The sequence below is a fragment of the Gymnoscopelus braueri genome, assembly GCF_963280865.1.
Source record: "Gymnoscopelus braueri genome assembly, chromosome: 18".
In the NCBI taxonomy this organism is placed as follows: Eukaryota; Metazoa; Chordata; class Actinopteri; order Myctophiformes; family Myctophidae; genus Gymnoscopelus; species Gymnoscopelus braueri.
Window position 1 is genome coordinate 21,248,667 of NC_137618.1, and position 10,000 is coordinate 21,258,666.

A 10,000-nucleotide genomic window follows, 5' to 3' on the forward strand; every position below is an offset into this window, starting at 1 on the left:
CAACGCAAGCATGTACAGTATACGTGTGCTGTCTTGCTGGTTGTGTAAGCTGGCGGAGGGTGGGTGGGGGGGAGGGGGTGTTGCCCCCTGGCCTGGTGGCTCATTAGCCATCTTGCGCAGAGGCTTACATAAGACCCATACCCGTCTACTCCAGCAGCCTCGTAACGTAACGTGAGGCAACATTGCAGAGGATTACAGTAGGCGCTGAAAGACCTTCGGGGAGTTGGGGCCCATTGGCTGGGCCATTAAAGAACTTGTGGAAACACATCCACTGGGACTGATAAGGAAAAGTGCCCATTGTTCCGTGTGCATCACAAGTGTCACAAACATACAGTACACACATGCAAGCAAAGACAAAGGGAGTGTTAATTAGCACAGTTTGGATGAATGCTGAAAGCCAGTGAGACTAGCTTATAGGTGCTGATTGTCGATGTTTGGTGATTGTTTTGTACCGAGTACATGGTCTGGTCCTTAGAGGCCACACTGTACGCTACAAGTGGGGTACATGATGTGATATTTTCCTCTCGGTTGTTTTCCATCCCTAGATGCTGAAGAAGAAGGGAGCCAGCTCCTTCCTCCAGCGGTTGGAGAGGTGTGGTCCAGTCACGGTGTCTGTCCAGCTGAGGGTGAGAGCTGCCACCACCAACTCTACCGCGCACCGTACATTTAACCACAAACCCTTGTCATACTTCGTTGACAGGGGGTCCCTCAGGGGTCTGTACTGTACATGGCCCCCTTTTTACCCCCAAATGTATTTGCTGAAAATAGGCGATCTACAAGCTTTTAACATCGCTATTGTTCTGTCATGAGGAAAAGCCATCAAAACATGTTGAAACCTGGCATTATGAAAGCTTGCTGTCATTTTCCAGCACAACAGCTCTTGACACAGAATGCATTGGGAAATGTTATGTCAGATTTAGATTGGCTGCGCTTGGGGCTTTGATCGTTCAGCCCAGGCGGTGCTAGAGGATCAAGTGTTTATTGATTTGTTTAAAAGACTTGTTTAAAAGTTTGATTTGTTTAAAAGACAACAAAAATACATAAAATAAATGTAATACACTTAAAATAAGAAAAAAGAAATGTGAAAATATGAAAACAAATACATGTTGTACTCTAGAGTGCTCGAAAAGGGCATAGGATGAAGTTTAAAACTTATCTAGTCCTATCCCTTATTGCTCATTGTTAATTTCAATCAAATAACATTTAGAAAAACAATTTAAGATTCAAAATCTATGTAATGAATATGCTATGAAGACAAGAAACAAACAGAAACAAAAACAAAACAAACAAAAAACAACTTCTGGTGTTCATCTTCAGAGCTTATTACAATATCCTTTCAATATGTTGTTTTTATACTTTTTTTAAAAACTTGAGCAATGTCCTGCAATCTTTCAGTTCTTCACTACTGGTGTTCCATAATTCCACACCTTTAACTGTGATACAGTGAAGCTTTGAATTTGTTCTTACCATTTGTCTTTTAAACATAATATACTTTCCTCTTAATTAATATTTACTTTCCCGCCATTCAAACAACTTCTGGATACTGTTTGGCAATTGACCGTTTTTTTAACTTTGTACATGAGTTGGATGGTTTTGAAATCAACCAGGTCCTTGTGACCTCAAAGCCTCAAGCTCGTCGTCATACAGTACAACATAAACGTCATTCATATTCAAACACTAAAGCACAGTCATCACAATGACACTCTCTGAAAACCTATTGAGCATAGATAGTGGCAAATGTATACAGTAAGTAACTAAAAAGAAACTAAAACTAAAAATAATAATGCTATTCATTTATAGAAGATTTCCTCACCCACCAAAAAAGTGCAACGGCAGTCGCGAATATGTGCCAACAGCCTCACCGCAGAGCGGTTTGATGTGCACTGGTGACGCAAGGAAGCTGAAGTGGGGCTCAGAACAGTGGTAGCCGTGGTTTGAATGAGGCCAGTATGCTGCAGTGTTGGAGCTGTGGGTTTGTGGTGGTCCGGCCCCGCAGGGAAGGGGAGAGAGAGAGAGAGAGAAAGAGAGAGAGAGAGAGAGAGAGAGAGAGTGGGTTGAAGAATGATGCTGTACCAAGCCAAGCATAAAGCCCTCCACATGAATGAATGGACAATGAACAACAGCCACTGTGTGTGTGTGTGTGTGTGTGTGTGTGTGTGTGTGTGTGTGTGTGTGTGTGTGTGTGTGTGTGTGTGTGTGTGTGTGTGTGTGTGTGTGTGTGTGTGTGTGTGTGTGTGTGTGTGTGTGTGTGTGTGTGTAATGTCGGGGTACTGTAAGTGGCTGACGTCGTTAAGGGGAGGTGTTGGGTATTGTACTTACAGGCATGCGAAACAGTGCATGACGTCAGTTTGAAGGGTGGTAAGAAATACACTCCTAAGTGTATGTGAGTGTATTGCATTCAACAGTTTAAGGAAATCTCTCCTCATGCTCTCACACGCCCTAAAGCCAGAGCAAAGGGGCTCTTTGTGCATTACGTCCCCACGGAGGCAGCACATGCACACACACACCCTGACAAATCACTCTTCGTTGTCTCACTCCCATAATGTGATCTCACCCTGGGTCGCCGTGCCTCACCTACAGTATATGGCGTTAGTGACCACATCAAGAGGAGACACATTCAATTTGCCTCCTCGCTTCTCTTTTTATTTATTATTAAAACCACAGTCTCCACACCTGAAGTTAGAACGTTCAAAACGACCCCACCCGGAACAAAAAAATAATTAGACAAGGTCTAATAACGATGTGGATCTCGGACTTCATGTGGCCAGTCTATGATGTCATCTTTGACGTATGACTCCATAACGTGGGCAAGGTTTCAGCCTGATCCGACACCCATTACCTTCCACTATGTATTCAAAAAACATTTAAAACATATGTGAAAAACAATGCATGGAGGTACTTCCTTGGCCTATGTGCAGCGTGCAGAAGATATCTGGTACTGATCTGTCAAACGGTTATCCCAGGACACACACACACACACACACACACACACACACACACACACACACACACACACACACACACAGACCCTCTTCTAGACGTCTCTTACAGAGCCACGCTCTAAAAAGTGACAACGTCCAATCATCCCATTTATGTGCTTAGAAATACATTTCTCTCCCCTCCTCTGACTGCTCCTTCTCTCTCCTCCCTCCCTCTCTTCACAGAACTCCCTGTCAGAGGTCATCAGTAAGCTGCAGGCCAGCACGCCCCACTTCGTTGAGTGTGTGCGCCCCAACGCCGGAGGCCAGCCGGACACCTTCGACAGCTTCCACGTGTCGGCCCAGCTGCAGTACGTGGGGGTGCTTGAGATGGTGCGCACCATCCGCTATGGCTACCCAGTACGTCTGCCCTTCTCTGGCTTCCTCACTAGGTCAGTGCCACACCCCACTGCCGCCCGCCACCACCATTTCCACTTGCTTCACTCTGGATGCTGTCTCTCACTACATACACAAAACAAAAGCAACAGTGTTCATTTAACTCTGAATTCATAAAGAATGTATAGACTAGTAATTATATACAGTAGACGAGTATATACTGTAGACTAAAATGGTGGCTTTGCGCCACACTTTTATTATTTGCGCTGATGCATCTTTGACTGTCACTGAGGAGTTTGTGGAGCTGGTGCCGAAGCGTTATATAAGTAGCAAAAGCCTGAAAATGGACAATGCCAGTGTAGTAATCAAAATGATAAATTTTCATTGGAGACAATGGACTCTTTCATTTTTGTATGAATATTTTACATGGCTTGCCCTGCCATAATTAAGTTTGTTTAAGCACAGGGGCTGTGCTTGAACATTACTTTCAATTATACTACGCCTTCAAACTGGACTATTCCTTAACTACATTCTATCAATCTACAGACAGTGCTAGAATTGTGTAGGTACTCATAGAAGTACCAGCTCTACTGACCTTTGTCCACTTGAGTACCTTTTGCTAACTATAAAGGCATGAAATCTCTGAATGTGTGCTTGTGTATCAGTCCTTATGTGTGTCTCCAGAACTGTTCGACTGATCGACTTCAAACTTTATATATATGGAGATCTCTGCATCTGTCTGTCTGTCTGTCTGCCTGTGTCTCTTTTATGCCTATATCAAATTGGTAGGAGTAGTAGCAAAAACAGTGTTTTACAAAGAAAACGCAATATAGCGTTAATATTGTCATGTGGAAATGGGTGTGGCCTATTTGGGGAGTTACATAATGATCCAAGGAATCCGTGGGAAACATACATTAAACGTGAATCGGCCTGTTGTACCACCATGCGCCACCATGAGGCCGATTTGATGTAGGGTGGCATTTCTTCCTTGGCCTAGTGGGAATGTGCGTGCAAAGTTTCACGGCAATCGGACGCTGCTGATGATGATTTGAGGCATTTGAGATTTGAGAGATGTTACTTAATGCATTACTAAAATAATTATGTAAAAAACAATTAATGAAAAACACAAGGGGGGTATTGTGTGGGCTAGAGGGGTATATTTGGGGCGTGTGCAAGGACCATAATGTAGTTTAGTGGAATTTTCTTTCTCACTCACTCACTCACTCACTCACTCACTCTCACACTCACTCTCACACTCTCTCTCTCTCTCTCTCTCTCTCTCTCTCTCTCTCTCTCTCTCTCTCTGTCTCTCTCTCATCACTCTCTCTCTCCGTCTCCCTCTCTCCCTCTCTCTACCTAATCCGGGCACACAGTGCTCTTTGCAGGTCACTCTGATGATCACAGTGACCTGCAAAGAGCACTGTGATCTGTGGCAGCTTCCTACCTGACAATGCTTCCACAGGTCACGGTGAACTGAGAGCTTGACGGTATGCTGTCTCTAATGCACGGTGTGCAGTTTGTGCACGCTTGTAGTGGCACACACACACACACACACACACACACACACACACACACACACACACACACACACACACACACACACACACACACACACACACACACACATTCAAGTGTGTTGTAAGGAAGGTCTTGGTGTTCTGCACTTTAATGTTCATCATTAGCTCTTTCTGTCACCTTGCTTGATCCCCTCGCTCTGTTACTCTTTTACTAGTTCCTTTTAAAAGAACAGATAGAGCCCCGCTCTCTCTCTCTCTCTCTCTCTCTCTCTCTCTCTCTCTCTCTCTCTCCTCCCTCCCCACCAGACTCTGTTTGCTCAGCCTCGAAGACAAACATGTTTTTCCCTTCTTTTTTTGGCAAGGGGGAGAGTACTCCTGTCAAACCCCCTCTCCTCCTGTTCTCTCTCTCTCTTTCTCTTTCTTTGTCTTTGTCATTCCCTCTCTTTCAGTTGATTCTGAGAAACGGCATATACAGAGAGGATTTAGCTCAGTCTCCCTCCTCTCCGTCTCTCTCTCTCTGTCTTTCTCCCTCACTCTTTTTATCCCCTTATGTCTCTGTCTCGTTCTCCCTTACTCTTTCACCCCTTATTTCTCTCTGTTTCTCTTTCATCTCACTCTCTCTCTCCTGTCTGTCTGTCTGTCTGTCTGTCTGTCTGTCTGTCTGTCTGTCTGTCTGTCTGTCTGTCTGTCTGTCTGTCTGTCTGTCTGTCTGTCTGTCTGTCTGTCTGTCTGTCTGTCTGTCTGTCTGTCTGTCTGTCTGTCTGTCTGTCTGTCTGTCTGTCTGTCTGTCTGTCTGTCTGTCTGTCTGTCTGTCTGTCTCTCTCTCTCTCTCTGTCTGTCTGTCTGTCTGTCTGTCTGTCTGTCTGTCTGTCTGTCTGTCTGTCTGTCTGTCTGTCTGTCTGTCTGTCTGTCTGTCTGTCTGTCTCTCTCTCTCTCTCTCTCTCTCTCTCTCTCTCTCTCTCTCTCTCTCTCTCTCTCTCTCTCTCTCTCTCTCTCTCTGTCTCTCGGAGGATAAAGGGATTAGCGTGAACATTCCTGCCAGATAATGAGAGAGGACACAACTGGTCACATGACCCCCCCAAAAGTTTCCACTAGCCTGCTGTAAACATCACCATGTTTTTACACACACACACACACGCACGCACGCACGCACGCACACACACACACACACACACACACACACACACACACACACACACACACACACACACACACACACACACACACACACACACACACACACACACACACACACACACACACGCACAAACACGTACGTACAAAGTAAAATCTGGAGTGTTCATTTAACTGTGAGATTGTAAACATGTACCCATTTTTTACACTCTCAGAGTTATAATAACACTCTGGATTGTACCGTGTGCTCACATGCATGCACACTTTCAGCACTCGGCCCCCTCATCCATTTATGAGCATAGCCTCCAACAGACCACACATACGTAGCTGCTATTTAGTGATTTGTGTAATAGCCAGTGAATGGGAGCAATCAGGTTTGTGTCTGACAAAGTAATTGTTTGATTATCTTATCCCATTAGGGTTAGAAGTCTTTTGCTTCTTTCGGCGTGTTGACCTGTCCAGCTGTCACCGTCACAATTGGCAATGATCATGTAATGGGCAGAAGCCCCAATGGTCTATTATTTCACTCTCCTGTTTGGGATATTTTAGGTACGGTATCTCTGGTCAGAATTGTATACATGCGAGTCGACTCCTTCCTGAATTCTGGGGAGCAGTAAAGGGTTACGGGGACACGATTGGCACTACAGTATGCCAGGATCAAACCGGAAACGTTGTGATGTCCAGGCAGGCAACCACCCCTACCAACCGAGCCACTGAGCTGCTGCTAGGTGCTGTTACAGTACCCCGTTAAGCCCTGTTGTCACAGCCCACTAGTGATGGGTCGTTCACGATCGATTCGTTCAAAAGAACTAGTTCATTGCCGTTGAACGTGAACGAGCTCGTTCACTTCCTGAAACTGTTACGTTCCCGCCATCGTTCATGCCCCCCATCCCCTCCCCCCGTACACAGGACGGGAGGGCGGGCTGTACGCGCGACGTAATAATAACGCTCCCGCGACGGTGTTTTTCACTAGAAAATAGCACTAACGAACGAGAACGTGAACGAATCATTTGAACGAATCATTGCCGTGAACGTGAACAAAATCGTTCATTCACTGAAATGAACGTTTTTTTCCCACCACTACAGCCCACCTGACTGGGAGGTGTTTAGTGCAAACCGTACACCTGTAGTTCCCCTCAAGCTCACTTGTACTGTAAAGGTAAAGCAATCATTTACACCACGTATATATTGCACATATACATGTTAAAGATGTTGGGTGTGTTTTTAAGGAAACGGAACGCGGAGGAGCTCGAGGACGTGAAATGATGAAGTGAATCCAATATAGACTGCAGTGTTAGTCGGCCTGTAAGCTCCTGCCAGGTCATTGTGTTCCTGATGGATGTACCTTGTAGAGTCAGGACTCTCTTTGTCCAAGCTGTAATTGAAAGATTCCTGTTGGGGGTTTTGTGACTGCCATTTGCTAAGCGTGTGTGTGCGTGTGCGTGCGTGTGTGTGTGCGTGTGTGTGTGTGTGTGTGTGTGTGTGTGTGTGTGTGTGTGTGTGTGTGTGTGTGTGTGTGTGTGTGTGTGTGTGTGTGTGTGTGTGTGTGTGTGTGTGTGTGTGTGTGTGTGTGTGTGTGTGTGTGTGTGTGTGTGTGCACACGTGCGAACGTGCGATGGAGGTGTTATAGAGAGAGTATGTACACGTGTGTGTGTTCTACAGAGAAAGCGTGCGTGCGTGATGCTTGGGGAGATGATGAGACATGGGCTGAGGTGATTGTGATGGTAATACCAGCCTCTGGCAGCTTGTCTGAGACCCCAGGCACATTTGCATGACTTTTGTTGCACATCCCCATTCCCCATAGTAAAGGGAATGTTATTCATTGCACTAAACAGCTCAGGTAAAAGAGAGATGGACTGAGAGAGAGAGAGATTAGGAATGAGAGAGGGAGGGTAAGAGTGAAACAGATGTGCTGCATTTGTGTGAAGAAATCCACTATAACGTGCTGTCATTTTCCCTCATTGGCACTCAAGTGTTTTAACAATTCAATACAGTGAAGTGCAGAAACCGCCTCCATGTCTGTGCAATTGTGTGTGCCTGAGTATGTGTACGTGTGCATGCAATGCATGTATGCATACAGTACATGTGTGGACGTTGCACTCAGCACGCAGGCGCACAGGCCTTTGTGTGCGTCTTTGTCTGACGCACGTGTGTGTCTGTTCCGTTGTTTATACGTCAAGGCCGTGTTTACTTTAACACAGAGAGAGGAGGCTACCAGTCACAAAGACTCCATTCAGCCCAGCACCGAGTGCCATTCATATCTCTGCCTCTGCGCTGGTCTCAACACTGATCAGGCCAATGAATGAAGCCAGCCTTGGCCACGCAGGGAGCTGCTGCAGAGTGGGGGTGGGCCACAATGCTGTCTTCACAGAAGCCCTCTGTCCGTCGCCCTCTCTCTCTATCTCATTCTTTCCCTCACTCATTCTTTCCTCACGCCTCCTCATCGCCATTTTCTGTCTTCTATCATCTCACCCCCACCTTCCTTTCCTTTCCTTCATGCCCTATCCTTCCATTCTCGCTGTGCTAACCCCCCAGTCTCTCTCTCTGTCTCTCTCTCTCACTATATTTTCTGTGTCTGTCTTGCTCTCTATGGTGCACGTTGATCTTGATCTCCTCCTCGGCTTCATTTCCCCCCTTTCTCTCTCTATTTCTCACTCTTTCAAAAAGGGCCCTGGCCCTTGACTAATCAAAATGACAGGCCTATAAATCAACCCTTGATCTGGAGGTTGCTGTATCGCCGCAAACACAAGCCAACCACAGCACGCATGCACATGCACGCATGCACACGCATATAGGCAGGAGCATACACATCCACACATACGCAAGAGGCATGCACGTGCGCTGCACCCATGCAGGCCACTACACTAAGTCACAGTGACCGCCTGAAGTCAATTACATTAGTGTAGCCTGGTCATCCGAATGATTTATGAGGAAATCTATTTTATAGTTGCTTTTATTTGTCTTTTATGATACAGTATGTGTTTTGTGGCCAGGTTTATTTTCTGCAAATGTGTAAGGTCAAATAATACCATTTGAACCTTTGCTCCCTTGTAAAAGAATCCAACCCCCCCCAACACACACACACACACACATTGTCGCCATCGTTTTCCTTTTTCGTTCCACGATCGCAGGTAGGAAGGGGATAAGAAAGTGGCAGCAATGTTCGGGTCAGCTGCAACATCAAACATACTCCGGCGGCTCATGCATCATAGTTTGTTACACAACGTTCTCATTTCTCGCTACTGATGCAACGTTCTCATTTCCTGCTACTTGTGGATAAGTGACCAAGTTGGGAGGCTTGTTAAGTCACAGAATATCCAGCCTTTTTTGTTGTTGAAACTACTGTACAGCCACGTCAACCGTGTTGGATGAAAAGACCCTGAATAAAAGAAAGGCGGCGTGCTGTCTGCGTGTCATCAGTGTGATGGATGAGAGGGAGCCATCAGAGCTACAGTGAAGAACAGAGCGATTTAAGGCCCCAACCATATTGCCTGCATTGCCTTTGTAACGCTCACCGTTAGTGGTCACCGGTGGCCTTTTGGTCTCACAGATCCACGTTAGCCCTCGTTGTCACCCTATCGTGGTCCATTTAAACTCTTATCAGAGGGGCTGTTTCACCTCTTTCACTCCACATGGAGGCCCCTTGGGTCTTGTAAAAGCAGGGCCTTCGATGGTTTTCATATCCTCATAGGAGAGGTCACGGGTTTACAGAGTTGCTTTGTGTTTTATGGGCCCAAGGGGACAGCGTGCACTGTCTGCAGGATGGGCCATTTTCATACAGAGAGAGGGTTCAGCCAGGGTCCACTCCTGTAAATCAAACACATCTCCCACTCGCACAGGCATAAATGCATGCCCGAGCATCACACATCACACACACACACACATACACATCACACACACGAGTGGTTCATGCCCTCAGCCATCTGTTTTGTTACGTTTCCCTCAGTTATCATATGCTCTGTGGCATCGTCTCGCATCACAGTATTGATAACTAAGCTAGTTGACAGACTACCAACTGGCTTTTAACCCATCTGT

The 10,000-nt window shown here is 46.1% G+C and overlaps 1 protein-coding gene across 1 annotated transcript in view; it reads left to right on the plus strand.

Moving 5' to 3' along the window:
• Positions 1 to 10,000, plus strand: part of myo16 (myosin XVI) — a 128,732-nt gene that overhangs the window by 94,774 nt on the left and 23,958 nt on the right. The window contains exons 26-27 of the mRNA XM_080412619.1: positions 546 to 626; positions 3,165 to 3,370. Coding sequence (XP_080268745.1) covers positions 546 to 626; positions 3,165 to 3,370 — 287 coding nt within the window. The remainder of the gene's footprint in view (positions 1 to 545; positions 627 to 3,164; positions 3,371 to 10,000) is intronic.